Source organism: Jatropha curcas, chromosome 1 (assembly GCF_041381405.1).
Source record: "Jatropha curcas cultivar XTBG-Jc1 chromosome 1, XTBG_Jcur_1.0, whole genome shotgun sequence".
Classification (NCBI taxonomy): Eukaryota; Viridiplantae; Streptophyta; class Magnoliopsida; order Malpighiales; family Euphorbiaceae; genus Jatropha; species Jatropha curcas.
This window is the reverse complement of record NC_143151.1, coordinates 34,010,953-34,033,797: the sequence shown is the minus strand read 5'-3', so window position 1 is coordinate 34,033,797 and position 22,845 is coordinate 34,010,953. Positions and strand designations below refer to the sequence as shown.

General features: G+C 34.1%; 5 protein-coding genes across 5 annotated transcripts; 2 read left to right on the top strand and 3 right to left on the bottom strand.

Annotated features, from left to right (window-relative positions):
* Positions 1-246: 246 nt before the first annotated feature.
* LOC105631298 (Calcineurin-like metallo-phosphoesterase superfamily protein) lies at positions 247-6,075 on the top strand. Its single transcript, XM_012213375.4, has 13 exons — positions 247-864; positions 1,691-1,750; positions 1,842-2,020; positions 2,445-2,580; positions 3,243-3,339; positions 3,776-3,835; positions 3,938-4,038; positions 4,191-4,225; positions 4,337-4,394; positions 4,801-4,875; positions 4,945-5,102; positions 5,307-5,567; positions 5,729-6,075. Exons 1-13 carry the CDS (start codon positions 727-729, stop codon positions 5,973-5,975), a joined length of 1,605 nt encoding a protein of 534 aa, XP_012068765.1. The 5' UTR covers positions 247-726; the 3' UTR covers positions 5,976-6,075.
* A 929-nt stretch (positions 6,076-7,004) lies between these two features.
* Positions 7,005-8,167, bottom strand: LOC105631299 (small polypeptide DEVIL 19). The gene has a single exon (XM_012213377.4). The coding sequence runs from the start codon at positions 7,906-7,908 to the stop codon at positions 7,711-7,713; it is 198 nt and encodes a 65-aa protein (XP_012068767.1). The 5' UTR covers positions 7,909-8,167; the 3' UTR covers positions 7,005-7,710.
* Positions 8,168-11,185: 3,018 nt separating this feature from the next.
* On the top strand, positions 11,186-17,249 carry LOC105631300 (ATPase 10, plasma membrane-type). The gene is made up of 22 exons (XM_012213378.4): positions 11,186-11,342; positions 11,705-11,787; positions 11,879-11,998; positions 12,127-12,225; positions 12,311-12,448; positions 12,526-12,660; positions 12,746-12,925; positions 13,086-13,292; positions 13,375-13,494; positions 13,777-13,896; positions 13,973-14,095; positions 14,268-14,372; positions 14,472-14,616; positions 14,743-14,904; positions 15,039-15,277; positions 15,369-15,401; positions 15,496-15,577; positions 15,681-15,841; positions 15,936-16,109; positions 16,199-16,381; positions 16,462-16,631; positions 16,813-17,249. The coding sequence occupies exons 2-22, from the start codon at positions 11,722-11,724 to the stop codon at positions 16,907-16,909; spliced, it is 2,859 nt and encodes a 952-aa protein (XP_012068768.1). The 5' UTR covers positions 11,186-11,342; positions 11,705-11,721; the 3' UTR covers positions 16,910-17,249.
* A 138-nt stretch (positions 17,250-17,387) lies between these two features.
* On the bottom strand, positions 17,388-19,478 carry LOC105631301 (triacylglycerol lipase OBL1; the record flags this gene model as incomplete). The annotated part of the gene is given in 5 exon segments (XM_012213379.4): positions 17,388-17,750; positions 17,842-18,512; positions 18,617-18,650; positions 18,765-19,012; positions 19,099-19,478. Coding segments are annotated over 5 exon segments (1,611 nt in total). The 3' UTR covers positions 17,388-17,471.
* A 1,273-nt stretch (positions 19,479-20,751) lies between these two features.
* LOC105631302 (triacylglycerol lipase OBL1) lies at positions 20,752-22,839 on the bottom strand. The gene is made up of 5 exons (XM_012213381.4): positions 22,762-22,839; positions 22,267-22,514; positions 22,140-22,173; positions 21,380-22,050; positions 20,752-21,282 (listed from the first exon to the last, which is right to left on the bottom strand). The coding sequence occupies exons 2-5, from the start codon at positions 22,465-22,467 to the stop codon at positions 21,007-21,009; spliced, it is 1,182 nt and encodes a 393-aa protein (XP_012068771.2). The 5' UTR covers positions 22,468-22,514; positions 22,762-22,839; the 3' UTR covers positions 20,752-21,006.
* Positions 22,840-22,845: the final 6 nt, after the last annotated feature.

Below are 22,845 nucleotides of genomic sequence, written 5' to 3'. Positions count from 1 at the left end.
AATTTCTGATGAATAATAAGTGAAATCTCTATGGAATGAGATAAAGTTTGAATCTTGATGGAACTTGGCCTTAAATTATCACTTCCGCATTCAGCACGCAAATGAAGCTGAATAAAAATTTGGTAGAAATCATTCATAACTTCAATTTTTTTATAAATAAAAATTCATTTGAAATTTCTATATTTTTTAGTTCTATAAAATTGATTATACTTAAACTAAATTATGCTAAAATTAATAAAATTTGCAGATAAATCTTAAATTTAAAAGGAATACAAGCTGAATTTTTCTAATGAAATTAACTTAATAATGAAATGAAGTCCAATTTTATCCAAACACTAGTTAAAAGTCTAAATCTTGTTGACAATACAGAGAGAAAAGCTTACCTGTTACAGTTAGTCCTTTTGAGAGATTCATGAAAAAGAAGAGAGAGAGAGAGAGAGAGAGCTCTAACCTTGTTATTTGTTTAGGACAGTGAGGAGTACAAGCTCTTGTATGAACGGGGAGCACAAGTAGTCAGTTAGATATATAAAGGGGAGAAGTTTTATTCGGTGCAGTCGATCCCATGGGATTAAATAAGTACCCGTCTTCAAATACAGAATGGTTTCGAAATATAGTATTAGATAAGGCGAAAATAAAGAAGAAAACTTCAAGATCAAAAGCTCGAACTAAACCTTCTTGCCTTGTAAAAAGAGAGAGAGAGAGAGAGAGAGGGTGGTGAAGCGGAAGATGAAGCAGCATCATAAGTTGACGGTGGCGCTATGCGGTGCATGGGCGGCCACACTTCTCTATGGCGAGATGTTTGCCTTTTTGCTGCCTTCTCTTTGGTCTTGCTCTTGGCCTCATCTTTCATCTGTGAATTCCAAGGTGATTCGTTTACTCTCATCTTCGAAATCAAGCTTAAAGATTCTCCTTAATTAATAGTGATTAATTAAATTAGATAAGATTGCTTAGATCGTAAATTACAGTCATTTGTTGGCTTCATTTTGACCTGATTTAGGTACCTCTTTAATAGCATATAATGATTTATAGTTCTTAGAAGATAATTAGTATTAAAGAAAGATCCCATTTTTATTGTACTTTTTACCAGCATTGTTATTAAAATTCTCACTTCAGAAACATTTCTAGTGTTCTTTAGTTTAACTCGATTAATCCCCTGTACACATGGATGCAGTATCCCATATAAAAGTTTTCTCTATTGGAATAAATTTTGTGTTTGTTTCTTCGCTATATCTTTACTCTTAAATTTGCCCTTGGTTTTGAGCAACAGGTGTCTTGACAGTCGCAGAAACATTAGCTAGACCAATGTTTTAAGCTGCTCCTCTCAATCTAATATCTTAGTGCAGATCATCTTGGTCTTGAACCTTGAGCCTACCTGTGCCTGATAATCTCTAGTCGTTATGCATGATGGGCTGCAAATGCAAGTTACAACAATTTTTTTTCTCTGCTCTTGATAAATCAGAAAGGAAGAAGAAAAATTACAACCTTACAAAATCTACAGCCTTTCTAGAATTAGTATTATGGGCAATCCTTAGCAAGAATAGTTTTATAATTTAGATGAGAATTAGCTCCTTCAACAAGCCATGTATCTAATAGATGCATATAATATAAGCACGTATGTGTACTAATTTATGTAAATTCATGCATAAGGAGATAGGCATGTTGGCTAATAGACTATTAAATCATGTTTCAGATAAATGGAGTCAAAGCGCCAAGTGATTATGTAAAAGTTGCTGTCCTAACAGACCCACAGGTCAACTTTTATTCCCTGCTGCACAATTTTTTTTTTTTTTTTGTCAGTTTGATATCTTTTTCCACTAATATTGGATTTCTACGATTAACAGCTTATGGATAGAACCTCTCTTCGTCTACCTCCAAAATCGCTTGCTTTGGAGACTGCTCAATTTTATACTGATTTATACATGTGCAGGGCGTTCTATTTATCTATCCTGCCTTTCAAACCTGACGTGATTCTGTTTTTGGGTGATTACTTTGACGGGGGCCCATATTTATCAGATGAAGAGTAAGGCCTCGAAATTTCTGTTCCCACTTGAGATTTCAATCTGCTCCTAGTTAGTTAAAGCGGCCACAAAATATCCACTTTGCTATTTGCTGCTTAAATGATGTTTCTACATAAAATCTTACTTTTTTAGATTATTACAGAACTAAACTATGAGAAAATTCCCAGAAAAATTTGCTAGACTGGATATCTGTTTGCACATTGTGATTGGTATTTGATATCTAGGATCATTTTGCTTATCTCCATTCAGGCTCTCAACAAATAGATTAGAGATATGTAATCCTAATCCTATAACTTGTATTGGCTACATTTTCTATGTATTACTATTCCAGTTCTTGCTCAATATTTCCCTATTCCATTGCTTATTTCCCCAGTATATCACTTGTTAGTTTCTGTTCAGAATGCCTTGATATTCTTTCACTATAAGATGGCAGGAGTCCTTAAACCGCTTTAGGCATGTATTTGGTATGAATGCGGAAGGAAGATATATGGATATGCAGGTTTACTTCATTCCTGGAAACCATGACATTGGCTATGAAAGCATCATTTCTCATAAACCGGAGGTATTTTAGCATGTTACTAGTAATGATACACAATCTTGATTATAAGCAATTGTATTTTTTTCTTGTGTTTAGTATTTACTGGTAGGTTAGTCAACAGTGCTCTTGTTATAAAATTTTATTGATGAACATTGTGCTGTGAAAACAAGGGAATCAATTGAGAGAAGAACTAAAAATAAAATATATCCTCCAAATTTGCAAAATAAGACCTGTGAAAATATGAAATCACTGAAATGAATTCAGAAGAAACTGTTTAGCAAGATAGCTAACCTTAAACTATTATTGAGGCAGAAATAGATATTGATCATTTTGAGCTTGACAAAGTTCTATTTGGTTAATACTAGTGATTAGTATACAGAAATCGGGAAAACAACATGTTTGCATGCATATGCGAAATATATTTTCAGATTTTCAATTGCACTTTACAAATGCTTGGTCTTGTTACCAGTTGTTAAGGTGTAGTGCTGAATTTTTCATTATGGTTACTGGCTTAATGGTTTTGTTTAGTTGAGTTCATTTCTTTCTGTTTTTTTTTTTTTTTTTTTGGTATCATTTATTTTGCAATTGTCGGCACAATTTGTAATAACCTAATGATATTTCTTATATTCTATCATGGTTTGTGTTTGTATAATAAGTGTTCTCTTATATTTCTTATATTCTATCAGGTTGTTAGACGCTATGTGGAAGGATTTGGGACTAGAAACTTCCGGTTTACAGTTGGAAAACTGGAGTTTATAGCTGTTGATGCTCAAATACTTGATGGTAAAGCTGTCAACTCCTCTTCACCTATAATAATTTTTCCTTTCTGTTTTATACATAATACGTATACATATATTTTCAAAAGGTGGAAGTATAGCAGTTACATGAAATCCCAAATCCTTATGCTAAATTTATTATGATCTGCATAATTGATATGTAAATTTGCCCAAATTTGTTGCATTTCCTTTATGCTTGGCAACTTTTCTGAATTGCTTTGGGTTAATCTTCTAAATGGGACAAAATCCTATCTCTCTCTTGTAAATGCTTTTAAGGCATTATTAGCTTAAGTCCACACTTTATATTTGCATTATTGTGCTTAAGGTGAATATATTGATTATATGGCTTGTGCATAGCATAATAAGTTTGATTGTGTACAAATGAATAAAATTTGAATTTGTTGGAGATTGAACCTGAATGTATTTTATTTTACAATCTTCAGGTCACCCACAAGAAAATTTAGCTTCCATGACTTGGGAGTTTGTGAAAAATGTCTCTGCAGGTAATGATATTCAATTCTGATTTTCTTACTGATGAGCTTGTAAGTTTGTTTTGTTAACTTACAAATAATTAAGTACATCTTTTCCTTTTGTCATTTCTTCAGATCGTCAATTAATGCCAAGGGTTTTATTAACTCATATTCCATTGTATCGGCGGGATAATACTTATTGTGGCCCTCACCGTAGTTCTCCAGTCATCAATCAGGTATTCTTTTGCCAGTTTTTGCAGAGTGAAACCTAAGAAGAATGCTCCCTTTCTTCATAATCAAGAGCATCGAATCCATTCTCCTTTATTCATCAGAATCCCTATGCTCCTTTCCATTCTTGAAATAATATGTATTTCTCTTCCATGTTTAGCGGATTTCACGTTCTGCAGTTGGTCAAGAAATAATGTAAGCTTCTTGTCCTTCTTCTAATGAAATGGCACAAGAGATTTGCATGAAATTCTAGAGTTTGATTGATGGCTATTGTTCTATGGTTTGATTGTTGGTTCAATGCTGCAGGTATCAGAATTATGTTACTGAGGAATCCTCAAACAAATTGTTGGAGTTGGTCAAGCCTGTAATTTCTTTCATATCCTTGAATCATCTTATGCATACAATGTCTTCTTTAATAAAGTTGAAATGCTCTGTTTCTATCCTCCCCATGGCAGTGAAATGTTAATTTATCATTTGACTGTGAACTTGATTTTAAACTATAAGATAGTAAGTATGCGTGGAGTGATGCCTCAGACAATGCCTCGTCTGAGGAGGCTCAAGGAAGCGTGTCATTCATGAAAATTCACTAGATTCCTCTAATAAAGTTTTCGTGAACTGGTGACTGGGGGGAAAAAGAAGAGGGAGTAGATTTCTTGTATGCATGTCCATATATCTAAACCTACATGTGCAAGTATGTGCATAACATGTGTGCATGAATAGTTCTTGGGGAAGATTCTTTCATTGGCATTAATGTGTATGGCTTCTTGCAGGCACTCATTTTATCAGGACATGATCATGACCAGTGTACAGTGATACATGAGTCAAAATATGGGCCTGTAGTGGAGGTAATCTCTAATATTTTGGCATTTCCAAGTTTTCTGGGGATATGACTCAAAACTCATAACAATATGCAGCACACTGTAGGAACCGTAAGCTGGCAGCAGGGGAATTTGTATCCTTCTTTCATGCTATTATCTGTTAGTAACTCTGCGAATGCCAATGTGTCCGCCCCAGAAGATGCATTACTTTCTCAATTATGCTTTCTTCCGATGCAAACACACATTTACATATGGTAACTATCACTCGAGATGAGTAATAGTAGTAGTTACCTTGGAAATTTTCAGGGAGGAGTCGGTAGATAATGCTCTAGTTTTTACCAGATATTATGTTACTGTGTCAGTGCTCAATTACTCATTTGACCTCTTCGATAAAAAGGGAGGATTATATTTAGTCATTTCAATTCACTTCACTGACTTACATTTGCTGAAAACTTCAGGTATCTGTCCCTCTTCATTCTGACTATTCTTAGTCTCCTGTTCTGGCCAACTAGCGGCATAAGTTTTGGGCATTATTTGAGTGGTTTAGCAGCATGCATCAGACTTTATGGTGGCATGTTTAGGGGAGGGACAAAAGAAAAAAGTGAAGATGAGAATTGTGAATATGAGATGATGTGGGATGCAGAAGGAACAATGCATCTTGTGAAGAAACCACTAGATACTCCTGTATCACGCCAAACTGAAAAAGCATCGGTTGAAAGGTGTTTGTCTCTGCATTCTCATCTCGTTTAATAATATAACAACTATGATGCTTAACACAAAATTTAAATTGCAGCACCTTGATGGCCATTACTGTGTGCTTTATATGGATTTTCTCATTTCTTTCACATTTTTTCTTTAATTATTTCGTATTTGATTGCAGGGGTAATGCTGTGATGCGGCCAACAGCAAGAAAAAACATTTCTCAAGAGATGAAAATTTCTATGAACGTTGATATAAATGCAGATGTTGGACATGATCCGAACAAATTACTGCATAGAGCGAGCAAATCAAAGACAAAGATCATTATCCAAAGACTAGTGAGGACCTTTGGAATGCTTATAGTCATTGCAGCTGTAAATTTACCTATATACATGATGTTACTCTTCAAAGACTGGATTGACAAGTGACATATCTAAAAAGATTATGTGCTTCATGTAGCTTCTTACTCTGTTCTTGGTACCTAAAAGAATGCCATTGCCTAACTAGCTTCCATTGAAGCAAGGATAATTTTGATTCTTCCATTAATTTCCCAGGAGGGAATTAATTCCCATGTTCTATAATTTGTGTTTTTCATGCCCAATTTTTACATTTGGGAATTGAGGATAATTTTGCCTTTTTATCAGTTAATTACCCTAATACTCTGTTAATTAAATATTCCCATATGTGAATCTCAACAACTTAGTCTATAAGAAATGTGTTAATATTATATATATATTACCAAAACCTTCAAACACTCTACATAATAATTAATTTTAGACTTATTATATGTACCAACTCAACAAGAATTGCTTTGGATCACACAGAAGAATATGTAGATGTGTTTGTGTGTGTTTAAAATCTAATAATATCAATTGAGACATATGGGCAGCTAGCTGTAATGACACACAATAATTTACACATCTTCACCAATGTTGGCAGTTGCCTTCGCAATATTTCTTGGCCATGCTTGGCTGCAACTTGCCGCAAATATTGTTCTGTAATGAAACAGAACAACCGTCCGCAAGTACTCTAAATGATGGACCAGAATGCGTGTCAGAAGATGGACAACTTGGTTTTATCTTCTTCTCCATACAAAATTGATCGTTTCAATCTATATGCTAAATGTTTGGCTACCTACTCTTTTCTTTTCTTTTTTTTTTTTTAAACCATCCGGTATCTGAAACTCACGATTCGACTGATTTATAATGATTCATGCTAGACAAGTCTACAAAAAGGGCAAAATCATAAAAAAATAAACCATGCCCCGACCCCCTATTTGTTAAATTTCATTATTGATTTGCTATAGTAACATATGAAGTATAGTAAGCCTCTTTTTTTTTTTTTTTCAATGTTTTATATTTAAAAATTTCTATGGAATTTAATCAAGGAGGACCAAATGATTATCCAACTATATTATTGTAGCTAGCTCAACTATAAAATAAAGAAAAGAAACAATATGAATAATCTATTTATTTCAATTATAATTAAGCAATTACAAGTTGCTAAGTTCTCCCTCTTCTTTTCCTTTTCTCTTCTGGAAAACATGTAAACAATCCATGTTACTCCCAGAAAAGACTAATAAAGCTTGGAGAAAAAAGAAGTAAAAAAAAAAAAAAAAATACAGCAATAGCCATAGCCAAGTGTACAAGAGAAACCTAAATACAAATTGCAATTAACCCTTAAATCGACAGGCAAGCAAACCCTTGACAGATAAACAATAATTAACAACACCCAGATTATGATGATGATGATGATTATTCCTCCATGTTTATTTCAAGACAAAGCTCCAAATGAACAGATATATATTTTCTTGCATATATAGACTTGATGCCCGGCTGGTGAAAAAGCAATACAGTGCAGCTCTGTCAATTATCTCTCCTTTCTTGTGCTCCCAAAAACCCAATTAATGGATAATTCCTCCCAATTGGGTAAAAAAGAAGTGGATTTTTTGCTCTCAAAAGGAGAAAACAATAATAATAATCCATAGCTGAGCTGAGATAAACCACACCCTTAGCCCATGAAACCAAACCGGACCGAACCAGCATATACAATAATCTGCGCTTCAAGACCTTATTAAGAAAAACATAGAATAAAGAAGGAGAAAGTATATATATATAACATATATATGTATACGAGAGAAGTTATCTATATTTGAGAATTAAGCTAGTCATCGCCATGGATGTACCAGCAGAGAAGCATGGTGGCGCAACGGCGTAAGATATAAATACGAGAACGTTGCTCCTTAATCAAGGAAGCACACTTGGTGGTGAAACCATGACGACCCTTTCTCCTCCTTGAAGAGGAGGGTTTGGTGGTTTCACAGTACTTGTCGTATGCTTGGAACTTAAGCTCACCAGCCATGGTGGTGGTGGATATATGATTAAAGAATTAATTAAAACTAGGGTTTACTAGAAAAAAAGCTCAAAGAAGAGCTTGAGAGGTGCTGTAAGAGATAGTTCAAGTATTTATAGTGGAAAGGGAAAGCTCAAAAGCCAAGAAAGGGTTAACTGGGTTTTGAAGGAAAGGCAAAGGGAGCTGAACATGGTCAGTAAGTTCGAAAACTGAGGGATTTGCATGGAAAGTTACAGTGAGAGTTTCTTTCCTGTTTTTACTAGAACAAACATTGGATCTTACAGTATTAATTTAATGGCATTTATATATTTCTAACAAGATGACAAATTAAGTTTGTTTACAAAATCGTTGAAAAATGTTAGACCAAGAACACCTTAGTTGAAATTGCATGCAATGTTAATTAAAACAAAAAATTATAAAAACTCGAATGGGTAGCTAGGTGACAAAGAGCACTTACAGGGTTGATTTTCTGGACTATATCTTTAAAAATGAGAGAATGCAAATTCTACCGGACGCAGGTCTGTACATCTAGTGAAACAAAAAATTTGTTCATTTTCTTTCATCTTGGAATTAATAATTGGAAGAGACGAGGGAGGAAGAATAAAAAAATAGAAAGGTAGATTAGAGAAGTGGGAAAGGTGGGCATGAAAAGTGGAGGGGTGTTTTAATGAAGACAAGGCAAAGGATTTGGCCTTTGGGAACATAGTTCCGGCAACTTGGCCACAGTTTTGAGGTAGGAAGTTGTTTTGGTTGGATGTTCTCAATCTCAATCTCTCTTTCTAACTCTCACCACCACCATCTACATGTATCCTCACGTGTGCTCTCACACATTACATAGAGATTGATTTGAATGGACAAATTATTAAATATGTTTTAATTTGAACAAGTAATATTAAAATAATTTATATGGTAAGTGTATGTGAGAAAATTGAAAGGATCCATGATATCATGGATTCGGTCCCTTCATGGACAAATTTTATCTCCATAGATATGCTTGTTTACCTATCTCTCAAGTAAATGAATTAATTAATAAGATTCAACTTCTCGCAATCTGAAAATTAAACTTTATTTGTATCGGCGAAAGTAAATTGCATTTTTAAAAAATTTTCTTTCAATTATTTTATGTTTGCAACCGTATATAGTCTTTATTTCATTTTCGTTCATAGCGGACTCTTAAGCATTATTCAATTAATCGGTTATCTATCAGTGACTTTTCTGATCGATTATCGATAGAATTTTACCTGAATATTATCCTTAACCTGATAGCGCTTTGTTTTAATCCTACTAAAATTTTAAAAACAAAAGTTACTTTTTATGGAATGGCGTGTTCTTCACCAGGGGTAGCTCCAGTGAACACTCAAAAGATGGCTTCAAGCTTTAGTGTATCTTCGAGGAACATGCATTCTTCTGTGTAAATGAAGTTGCTGGGTTCGCAAGTTTAAGAACAAAAAGCATCCATGTCCAATGTATGGCCATTAATTAATTAAGTTAATTACAAGTTACAAGTTACAAGATTTCGGCCTCTTACATATTTCGTACAAGGATTAATAACATCAAAGTACTAAGATTTTGGTAAGAACCTTCGTCGAGACTGCAGGCTTTTTCACATTCTAAGCCATCTCTAGACGACCTCAAATTGTGTGAAATTGGTTGATTCTACAGAAGATGACTAATTATCATACCAAGCACAAGCCCATAAACCCATTGAGGGAGAAATGGGCCTGAGCCCATTCTGTTAAGTAATTAGCAGGCCTGTTCTCTAAGAACTACCCTTAATGATAAAGAAAGTGACTTACATGTGTATGGTTTTTAAGTTCCACTCATGCACCAAGTTAATTTAATAAAATTATTTTATTTAAACGAGAATATTTTTATAAAATGAATAAAAGAATGAAAAAATTGTGATATTTTTTATTATAATGTGTGAAATAGCATAATTTTTCTATCATTCATTATATATATATTTTTAAATTTATTAAATAATTTAATGGGTAATAACAAAACGGGCCGGACAACATGATTAAAGCTAAAAAAGGAAAATGAACGAAAGAAAAAAATTAGCCGAAAGAGATATTTTCTTCATCGGTGGGAGTTGACTAAATGTTTGTTTATTCAATTAAGAAAAATGAAAGACATAACTTGCCCAAAGCCAAAAAATTATACTATTCACATTCATTTATTGATCCATTTCACATATAAGTATTTCCCATTATCAACAACAAATGGTCAATGACCTAATCTTAATCAACCCATTTTCAATTTTGAATTTTAAACAAATCCATTATTGTTGATATATTTTTTTTTTTTTTGAGAGGAAATCCAATTAATATAGTTATTATAAAAAATAATTGTGGAAATTGGAAAAATTGAATAATTCTTTCTCTAAAGACTAGTCAACTCTCAACACGTACTTAAATCACCTAACTATTTAGTTGCATAAGGTCAAACTAAGAGTAGAAAATAAAAATAACTTCCACTAATACGTAGACATCAAACTAAGCAGAACCAACAAGTTTGATAGGTACAGTGTGTGCTATTCTTGCAGCCACCTGTCAATGCTTTCTAAATATAATCCCATGTGTTGGTATTCATTATTAAAACACCATATTATAAATGTAAGTACAAAAATTGCATAGGGGTAAATGATTATTTGGTTCTTGATCATAATTACAATTTCATCCATTTTGTTTGGTAAATTTATTGATTAATCCTTAAAATTTAATTTCACTATAACATTCATCTATTTAGTCTTTCAGTTTTAATATAATGTTACTATTTGATTGCTCCTATTATTGAATTATTATTTAGTCTCTTATTTAATTGTAAATATAATATTTTTTTTTGCCCAAAAGACGTAATAGTTTTAATAAAACTAAACTTTAGGGTTTCTCAAAAAAAAAAAAAAAAAAAACTTTAGGGATATATCGGTATTTTTGCTAAATGAGATGAACAAAATTATACTGTGAGCAAACCTGAGGGACTAAAAAATTATTTATTAATAATTGGGATTTGGAGGGAAATAGGAAGTGACCGTTAGGTTAGAAGGGCAAGTTTTGAATGGTAGTTAAAAGCAAACTGTCGTCTTTCTTTCCTTCTTTCTTTCTTTCTTTCGTCTTGGTTGGTTTCTTTGAGAGTAGAAATCTCTAATCTTTCAGGTCAAGAAAAATTAAAAACATACAAACAAACACACACACACACTTCATATTTACTGTGGATATTGAAAAAAATGGCAAAACCCATATTGAGACATGTGAGATTAGGATTATCAGCTGCTCGTCCCCATCTGCCAACCAATAGTCAACTACAAAATCTTGATTTATTAATTACTTCTCTTTTTAAGCATTCTAAGCTTCACTCTTCTATTTCTCCATTACTTCACTGCTACTCACACCCAACTCATTTCTCTTTCGTGGATCCTGTCACGCCCTCCAGCTTCTAAAAAAGTAAGCCAGGAAATGAATTAACATTCTCACTTAATTCATATGATGCAATTCTATTTCTTGTTCTTTGCAAATCCAATGTTAAGTTACTGATTTTCAATTATCTTTTCTTTCTTGAGATGCGTTGCTTCCTTTGATGATAATGTGGTTAGTTAACTTTGTTGATGTTGATGCTTCATGTCTACTGCTTTTAGAATTTCTATCAGAAGTGACCGTTTGATTGTTTCAGTAAAGACAGATTAGTACTTGCCAAAAAAACAAAATCCATTATTATTTGTAAACTGATCGCACTATATTTAAACAATGCTCATAAGAACTGGGAGTTATTAACAGTAATGGAACTCTTTTATTGTAATTTGCTCCAGATTCCAAGGCTTGAATCATGGCCGAGGAGCTGGAGAAACCACTGTTGGATCCTGAGAACTTTAACCGGGAAGGGATTGATTTGGTAAGCAAGCAACAGTTATATAAACAATTTAGTCCCATTTACAGGTTATTCATTTCTGGCACTGAAAAACTTTCAAAACTTGGTCTAATAGGAACGCTTGCCACTAGAGGAAGTTTTTGAACAACTGAGAACTTCCCGAGAAGGACTTTCATCTGAAGATGCTGAAGTCAGGTTGAAAATATTTGGCCCAAACAAACTTGAAGAGAAGCCAGTAAGTACTAGAGTTGGAGATATCCAATGCTGTAAGCTTTTTATTAGTTTTTTAGGTGCGCAATTTAGAAGACTAATTTGAATCAGAATCAGCATATTAATTAATGATTCTGCATTATGTTGATCCAGGAGAACAAGTTTTTGAAGTTCCTTAGTTTTATGTGGAATCCATTATCATGGGTTATGGAAGCTGCAGCTGTAATGGCTATCGTGCTCGCTAATGGTGGAGTAAGTAACTTAATTTTTCTTGAACCATTACTTTTCAAATGTACCTTTCTGTTTCCTAACTATTTTCTTGGAAATGGTATTGCAGGGAGAAGGTCCTGACTGGCAGGACTTTGTAGGAATTATTTGCTTGCTGCTGATCAATTCAACAATTAGTTTTATAGAGGAAAATAATGCTGGAAATGCTGCAGCTGCACTAATGGCTCATTTGGCACCCAAAACAAAGGTCTGTACCTTTTTTATTAAGTTTGTTTAATGTGTAAGTAGGAATAGTAGTATCTGATTCATCACCTCTTTCTGCAGGTCCTCAGAGATGGAAGATGGAAAGAGGAAGACGCAGCAATTTTAGTACCTGGAGATATAATTAGTATTAAGCTTGGGGATATCATCCCTGCAGATGCTAGACTACTTGAAGGCGATCCGCTAAAAATTGATCAGGCAACTGCTACTTACAACTTAATAGAAGTCTTTATATTTGTAGTGTTTTCTGCTACTGTAATCAATTAAAGAATTTCCTTTGCAGTCAGCTCTCACCGGAGAATCACTTGCAGTCACCAAGAGGACAGGTGATGAAGTATTTTCAGGTTCAACATGCAAGCATGGTGAAATTGAAGCTGTGGTTATAGCAACTGGTGTTAACACCTTTTTTGGAAAAGCAGCACATCTAGTTGATTCTACTATAGTTGTCGGACACTTCCAGCAGGTAATCATACAATTATCACATGTATGCTGCCTATTAAACTGCACATAAAACAAGTTATCAAGTACTTTCTTAATCTTAAATAGTTGCAGTTTCAAAATTTCTTTAATTAGAAAAGTTTTGGAGTTAGATTACTGCATGAATTGGTTAAAATGTTTGTCAGGTCCTTACCTCCATTGGGAACTTCTGCATCTGCTCTATAGCTGTGGGAATGGTTCTTGAAATCATTGTCATGTTCCCAATACAACATCGTTCGTATAGGGATGGAATCAACAACCTTCTTGTTCTCTTGATTGGAGGAATACCTATAGCAATGCCAACCGTGTTATCTGTCACACTTGCAATTGGTTCTCACCGGCTATCTCAACAGGTTCACTACTTAAAATCCAGGCAGCGTGAAAAATCGAGCCTATGTTCCCAATGCTCATAAATTTCCTTTTTCATTTTTTAAGGGTGCCATTACAAAGAGGATGACTGCAATTGAAGAAATGGCAGGAATGGATGTCCTTTGCAGTGACAAAACTGGAACTCTTACCTTGAATCGCCTCACAGTTGACCGAAACCTTATTGAGGTACAAAACCTAAATGTACATAAAAAATATCACACAATAATTCACTAATCTTTTCTTATCATTGATATCGTAGCCATTTCTACCATTGGAAAAATAGCATATATAAGAATCCCCTGTTTCAGAAATAGTGCCCTGCTTCTGAACAGAGTTCTTGTTTTTGGTGTTTCATTAGTCAAATTGAACGATGATCATGAACATAGTTATAGTTCCAATTTTGATTCTGTTTCTTCCATCACCTCATTTTCTAGATAATCATAATAATTTAACTTTCATATAAAACAGGTTTTCAACAAAGAAATGGACAAAGATATGATTGTCCTGCTTGCAGCCAGAGCATCAAGATTGGAGAATCAGGACGCTATTGATGCAGCCATCGTTAACATGCTTGCCGATCCAAAGGAGGTAAATACAATGCATAAGTTTATCCAATCTTAACTTTTTATGCTGTATAAAATTATTAACCTTCTTGTGTACACAGGCACGGGCAAACATTAAAGAAGTTCACTTTCTGCCTTTCAATCCAGTGGACAAACGTACTGCAATTACATATATTGATTCTGATGGTAACTGGTATCGTGCCAGCAAAGGAGCTCCTGAGCAGGTGAGTCTTCAACTTGAGAATCTCACATTGCCAAGGTTTTCCACTATTTTCTCATAGATTTCTAATTATTTCATAGGATGCCAAAGCCTAGTATCTCTGATTACAAGAACAAAAACGTTTTATTTTACGTTATGCTTTTCAAAGCTAATCTAGTTATTTTCCATAATATCAGATCCTACATATGTGCCAAGAAAAAGATAAGATTGCTGAAAAAGTTCATGTCATCATTGACAAATTTGCTGAAAGAGGCTTGCGATCTCTTGGAGTTGCATTTCAGGTATGCAGCCTGACTTCAGCTCTGATTTAGAACCAAAAAAAAAAAAAAATGTCATTGTTTTTCTTAAATTTCGTTTCTCATATAACCATATCCTTGCAGGAAGTACCTGAAAAGAGAAAGGATAGTCCCGGAGGTCCTTGGACTTTTTGTGGGTTGTTGCCCTTGTTTGATCCTCCTAGGCATGATAGTGCTGAGACCATCCGCAGAGCGCTTAATCTTGGTGTCTGTGTTAAGATGATTACAGGTATCTGCAAATTTCTTCTGGTATCTCAAAATGATTCATAATTTAAAAATCATTTCATGGAGTAAATAAATGCCAGAACCAGAAATTTAGTATGCTTTTTCATTAGTGCTAGATTCACTAATGCAGGTGATCAGCTGGCAATTGCAAAAGAAACAGGAAGACGACTAGGCATGGGAACCAACATGTACCCATCTTCTTCGCTGTTGGGTCGGGATAAGGATGAAAATGAAGTTCTTCCAGTAGATGAGCTCATTGAGATGGCAGATGGCTTTGCCGGTGTATTCCCTGGTATTTTGAGCAACTTAATGCTTCATTATATTCCTTACAATAGAAGAAAATTATCACAAATGCTATACATATGAGTGAAATTTTTATTTATGCAATTAACTATGGTGCTTATGACTATTCATCATAACTTTCAGAACACAAATATGAAATTGTGAAAATCCTGCAAGAAAAGAAGCATGTAGTTGGGATGACTGGAGATGGTGTAAATGATGCACCTGCTTTAAAGAAAGCAGATATTGGAATAGCGGTAGCAGATTCCACAGATGCTGCAAGAAATGCTGCTGATTTGGTCTTAACTGAGCCTGGGTTAAGTGTGATTGTTAGTGCTGTCTTAACAAGCAGAGCTATATTCCAGAGAATGAAGAACTATACAGTTAAGTATCAATATTTTCTTCGAAAAGAGAAGCTGAATCCATTCAATGAACAAAAAAACAAGAACTGATAATACTGTCTGAAATGTGCAGATATATGCTGTCTCCATTACCATTCGTATTGTGGTAAGTTAGGTTTCCTTAAACAGAAGCTGTCATTGAATTTACTTTTCTTCCAACTTTGTAGAACTTTGATTTTTGGAAACTTAATCCTTTGCAGCTTGGTTTTGTGCTTCTTGCCTTGATATGGGAATATGACTTCCCTCCTTTCATGGTTCTGATAATAGCCATACTTAATGATGGTAATGATTCTAACATGAAGTGGCAGATTGTTGCATTATATCCATTTAAGCTTACCTTTTTTCACATATATATTGAAGATTTTTCTTATGTACTTGTGATTAGGGACTATCATGACTATTTCGCAAGACCGAGTTAAGCCGTCTCCAAGGCCTGACAGTTGGAAACTTCCTGAGATATTTGCAACTGGTATTGTTATTGGGACATATCTTGCGTTGATTACCGTGTTGTTTTACTGGGTTGTGATCGACACGGATTTCTTCGAGGTATGAAAACTCATTGCAGATATATATTAATTAGGAGTTATTCTTCCTGTAACAAATATTTGTTACTAATACTAATAGTTTTATTTGATTGCAGAACACCTTCAATGTAAGATCTCTATCAAGCAATACTGAAGAAGTCTCTTCTGCAGTATATCTGCAAGTCAGCATAATTAGCCAAGCTCTCATATTCGTCACTCGCAGCCAAAGTTGGTCATTTATGGAGAGGCCTGGAACTCTATTGATGTGTGCATTTATAGTGGCTCAATTGGTAAGTTGTATTCAAGGAATGCTCCTACAAAGGGCTCTCAATTCATCAAGAAAGCTCTGAAGTGATTCTTTTTTCTTGTCCATGTATAGGTGGCTACTTTGATTGCGGTTTATGCACATATTAGCTTTGCTTACATTAGCGGAATTGGATGGGGATGGGCTGGTGTTATTTGGTTATACAGTTTAATCTTCTATATACCACTTGATATTATCAAGTTCATAGTTCGTTATGCCTTGAGCGGAGAAGCATGGAATCTTTTATTCGACAGAAAGGTTTGTAATATATAAAATTTCATTTCTTGATTATGTCTTGGCTTGAAATGCTTCTCATTTGTCTCTTTTATTTCCAATAGACTGCTTTTACTTCAAAGAAAGATTATGGAAAGGAAGACAGGGCAGCTCAGTGGGTTTTGTCTCAGAGGAGTCTGCAAGGATTGATGGCTGCAGATTTAGAGTTCAATGGCAAGCGATCTCGATCTTCTTTGATTGCTGAACAGGCCAGGCGGCGAGCTGAAATAGCTAGGTACTTTTAAAACATTATTCCTTTTTTCTTTTTCTTTTTCTTTTTCTTTTTTTTTTTTTTTCTGGTTTTCCCATGAACATCCTGAGACTCAGGGTTCGTGCTATCTCGAGCAAAGTTCTTGCTTGATTTTAGTTTGAATTTAAATTTGTCTTCTGCTAAGCAATTCCTTTTGGTTGTACAGGCTAGGAGAGATTCACACCTTGAAAGGACATGTAGAATCAGTAATAAGGCTTAAGAATTTGGATTTGAATGTTATTCAAGGAGCTCATACAGTTTGAAGCAAACATTGTATCATCCAATTCTCTATTTTGAAGAACTTGGCAGAAGCAAGTTGCTCTCAGATGATAAAAATTTCTGTAATATAATCAGCCAAAAGAATTGAAATTTGTTATTCGAGAGTATCATTTGGGATTAGCATTTTTTGAGGTCCAGGAGTCAGGACAAAATCTGAAGAGGGTATCTTCAAGAAATAATGTCATGTTGCTTCATATTATGTATTGCAATTTTTTCTTTTCCTTTTTTTTTTTTTTGGTTAGAGAGAGACCATTTTTATTGTTTAATGTGAGATTTAGGTAATTCCGAAAATTAATAAATATATTTAACACAATTGGAATTTCACCTATTTGATTTTATTAAATCATTAATAAATCAGATGGTTTGGCTCAAAAGGATTCTACCTTGCATTATCCCAAAGCATTGCTTCATGTCTAAAAACGACGGGTCGTGCACCTTTCCCTGCTGCAACCCAATATTATAATTTCCCAGCCTTATATATATATATATATATATATATATATATATATATACTAATTTAACAGTGCTTTTTAATAAAAAAAAATATCATAATTTCCGAACAAAGCTTTCTAAAGTTGCCATAGGAGCTGTACGCTCCCTTCCAAGCCTGACCGAGTTAACATAATCTGCAGGACCATGATCAGCAGCACCAGGAAGCACAAGTCCCATTAGTCTCCACAAAGTGCAGAACCAAGTATCCTGATAATCTTGCCCATAAATGCGACTTATCAGAAAACTTCTGAAGATCTCCCACAGTGCATTGATTCGCATAGGCATGAAATGCTTCAATCCGAAGTAATTCCGGTCTGGCTCCTCATCCATAAACTACATATATCAAATTCAAACAAAAGAATTGGTTAGTTTTTAACAATTAGTAACTACAGATCAGCTTGAACATATAATTTTAGATACTTACTTGGCCAAAATACCAGCTATCATAGTAAAGGCAGGTTCCGAAATGCTTAAAGCCGAAGGCTTTGTCGTCAAAAGGCACTCTAGGTACGATGTCATTACAGTAAACAACTCTGTAATATCTAGTATTTGGAGAGTTCAAATGAGCTTCCATGAAATTGCAGAACTGTACATCTCCAACTCTTGGCTGTCCAAATGTGTATATATTAAGCAACCTGTGTAGCATCTCTGTCTCTTCCTGTATTACAAGAACGCTTGGGAACAAAATAGCAAGTGCTCCACCTAAGCTATGTCCAGTGACAGCAAATTTAGCATTTTTGTGCTCTTTTAATAATTGCTTGAGCTTTAATGCCACAATATAGTAAGCACTTTTTTTTGATAATTCCAGAATAGCGCCTTCCGATTCGCCATTTAATTGCAAGAAACCTGTAAGCTTTCTCTGAAGGTGACTTTGGAAGGTGGAAGTATCTCTTCTGTTACCTAAACCCAATGCTTCTAAAAATCCAATATGAACTTTTCCAACTTTGGGAAGCTCATACCATGAGAAATCGAAGTCAGTACTCCAATCTTGAGCATTGAATATTTCTGTGCCTCTGAAGCTAACAATTATCAAGTTTGCATCTTTAGGCTTGTCACAGAGTATGAACACTTGGGTGTTGCTTTCTTTTTGGCGCTCTGTCGGATCAACAAACAATTATCCAAAAAAAATTTATGAAAAGGACGAAATATTAATAAAAAAAAAAGGAAATAAGAATAGGGTATGTCAAAAATTTACATACCATTCCAGCAGTTATAGAAGCCAACGAAATGCATCTGTTTTATCGCAAATTAATTGCATAGAATTCCCATTAGATTTTATGAATATTCATATTAACCAGAAGAGATAGAGAGAGAAGAAAAGAAAATAAAAATAAAAAAAGGGCTTGCCTTCCAGTGAGTTTCGATAACTTTCTTGATAACTTTCTCATTCTCATAAACAAGTTTCGAAGCCATAATAGAAAGATCCATTAGATATCGATTGCCCAAGTCTACTTTTATGTTGTTGACATCTGTAGAAATAGAATTATCAACTTTCTCTGCCAAGATTACAGTCCTGTACAGGTCTATTCGGCCATCCAATTGTCCTATAAAACTTATAAAATTCTCCGAGTCTCTACGTGGTATCTGCAGCTTACCTGTGGAATTTAAAACCATCGCTATATCAAATACCAAATACATTACAGATAGATTAAAATTTGAAAGAATTCTTCTATACATATACCAAGAATAATGTTAATGAAAATGCCACAAATGCCACCGTTTTGCGAAATGAGGTTGAGAACAAAATCAAACACATAGCCAAAGTACTTCAATGGAGTATTGATGAAGGCAAGAATCCTGAGAATGATAATGGAAACCAATACCATGGACCTATGATCAGCTGTTGCACTACCTTTAATACGTTCCTTCGAACTATCCAAAAAAACTATTCCACTCTTAGTGTTTTTGCTTACCAAATACTTAAACAAATCTCTTTTTCTTCCCTTTTGATGGTTTAGTATCAGGAAGTTTGGAGAAGAATCGATTTTTCTTCCCTTACGAGGGTCTGCAACGAGGAAGTTTGGAGAAGAATCATTAGCAGTAGCTGGGGTAGTAGCCATGCTTTTGGTTTCTCACTTCTGTCGCTCTGGTTTCTCACTTCTGTCGCTCTGAGAGATAATACATCATATTCATAATTTTTCATTATTTTCTCTATTTATCTTTATTTTTATTACAATTTTTTTTATTTTCTATTTTCTAATAAGCATCTCTATAACCTTTATTTTTCAGTATTATTACTCATCTTGTTTGTATTTTCGTACTTATCCCTCTCTATAAATATTTTTTTTCACCTATCGAACTTCGGTATTTCCAAAAATCATTCAATATGAATTTATAAATAAATATATAATTTAGTGACAAAAAAATTATTATCTATCAAAATTATTATGATTTGCCCTTAGTAAAGGACCACAAATATCACTATTTCAAAAAGAAAAAATTGCAAGCTGAGAAGATAAGGTAGGTCCTCTCCTTACGATTAAGCAAATAAATGATAACCCTACATACAATTATCAAAAAAGGAAATATCTATTATAGAAACCTCCAAATGACTGTAGATTTTTCTTTATGTCCTCGTTTTTGCATTCATAGATGCACTTGATATTTCTGCTTCTGTATGTATGTGATAAGATTAACAAGGGATAATATTCTATTATTAATTCTTTTATTGTTCTAAAATTCAAAGTTATAGAAGAATGTCCGAAAATGATTGCTGTATTGTTTGGTTGTCCTAAAAAATCCCCCAATAACTGGTCCCGTAACACCACTATTGTATTATTTGCACATGTAAAATAAAATATAAATGTGTTATTAATATTTATATACATATATTTGAATTATTTTCTTTATTACCAAATTGAAAAGCATTAAATTACTCAAAAAAAATAAATTAAATTATTAAAATTGCCTCCCTAAGAAAAAAAATTAAAAACGCAAGAAAAGAAGCTGAAAAAAAAGGAAGCTAACTTGCGATCAATAATGGGCTCAGGCCCATTTCTTTCGTCATGGCCTGTAAATATCGACACTATTTGATGGGCTTTCCTGTGGCAATTCAACTCATTTGAAAAGGGTATCATTTTTTTATTTTACCCTAATTTGTTAATAAGAACATTACATTTTGAATATGAAAGCAGAAATCAGCAGTGTTCCAATAATTTAATTTTTCCTTTAATGGATCACCTAACAAACAATTACAGACAAATCAATATTAGATAAGTACATCCTCACTAATTATATTTAGTTTAACTTCTTAATCTTGAAAGTCAAATTTCGGTTAACTATTAATTAGATTGCTAATTTCAAATCTTTTTGTTTTCTGTTGAAATCAAATTAATGAAAATTGAAAGAGATATTCATATTTATTATTCTGACCCAACAACCAATATCTTAACATAAATAACTTTGCTAAATAACTCTAATTTGCACTATTGTGCTACATTAAACTTTTGACCTAATGATGATTGATGATATAGAAAACTGAGGATCGATCAAATTCTATTGAATCTGACGAATAGTGATCATTTATGAAAGAGTGAATCCAAGTATCAAATGATTGAAGAGCTGGGAAGACCACTGCAATTCGATATTATCATTTGCGAGCAAAACTTTTTAAAGTTGCCATAGGAGCCGCACGCTCTCTTCCAAGCCTGACTGAGTTAACATAATCAACAGGACTATGAGCAGCACCACCAGGAGCCACAAGTCCCATTAGTCTCAAAAATGTGCTGAGCCAAGTCTCCTGATAATCTGGCCCATGAATGTGACTTATCGCAAAACTTCTAAAGAGCTCCCATAGTGCATTGATTCGCATAGGTATGAAATGCTTCAACCCGAAGTAATTCCGGTTTGGCTCCTCATCCACAAACTGCATATATATATATATCAAATTCATACAAGGAATTGTTAGTTTTTTATGATTAGCAACTAAAGAACAGTTCAAACATAAAACTATAAGTACTTACTCGGCCGAAATACCGGCTATCATAGTAAAGGCAGGTTCCGAAATGCTTAAAGGCGAAGATTTTGTCGTCAAAAGGCACTCTAGGTATCAGGTCGTTACTGTAAACAACTCTGTAATATCTAGTATTTGGATAGTTCAAATGAGCTTCCATGAAATTACCGAACCGCACATCGCCAATTCTTGGCTGCCCGAATGTGTATATATTTAATAACCTGTTTAGCATCTCTGTCTCTTCCTGTATTACAAGAACGGAAGGGAACAATATGGCAAGTGCTCCCCCTAAGCTATGTCCAGTGACAACGAATTTAGCGTTTTTGTGCTCTTTTAATAATTGCTTGAGCTTTAATTCCACAGCATAGTAAGCACACTTTTTTGACAATTCCAGCATTTCGCCTTCAGATTCGCTATTTAAATTAAATAAACCTGTATGCTTTCTCTGAAGGTGAGTTTGGAAGGTGGAAGCATCTCCTCTGTTACCCAAACCCAATGCTTCTAAAAATCCAATATGGACTTTTCCAACTTTGGGAATCTCATACCATGAGAAATCAAAGTCAGTACTCCAATCTTGCGCGCTGAATGTTTCTGTGCCTCTGAAGCTAACAATTATCAAGTTTGCATCTTTAGGCTTGTCACAGAATATGAACACTTGGGTGTTGAATTCTTTCTGGGTTTCTATTAGATCAAAAATTATCCCGAGATGAATATTTTAACAAACAAAAAAGAAAGGAAATAAGAATAAGGTAACTAAAAAATTTATATACCATTCCAGCCGTTGTAGAAGTCAACGAAATGCATCTGTTTTTCATCACAAATTAGACTTTATGAATATTCATATTAAAAAGAAGAGACAAAGCAGGGGAAAAAAAAAAGAATGAGAAGGTGGCTTGCCTTCCAGTGACTTTCAACAACGTTCTTGATAACTTTCTCATTCTCATAAGCAAGTTTCGAAGCCATAATACAAAGATCCATTAGATATCGATTGCCCAAGTCTGCTTTTATGTTGTTGACATCTGTAGAAATAGAATCATCAACTTTCTCTGCCAAGATTGCAGTCTTGTATAGATCTATTCGGCCATCCAATTGTCCCATGAAACTTATAAAATTCTCCGAGCCTCTACGTGGTATCTTCAACTTACCTGTGGAATGTAAAACCATCATTATGTCACATATCAAATATAGTTCATTCGTGACTGCAGATGATTCTCAAAGTTTTCTAGCAACCGTTATATGAAAGATATAGTAATCTAACAATGGAGTAGAAATCTACCGATAAGAATGGTTATTATTAATTAAGGGTTTTGTACTACATTTTAAGTCAAAAGTTAAGAGTAATCATTATACTTATTACAAATAGTAAAATATAAAGAAAACTTCTATACATACCATGAAGAACGTTACTGAAGATACCACAAACGCCACCATTTTGCGAAAAGAGGTTGAGAAAAAAATCAACCACATAACCAAGGT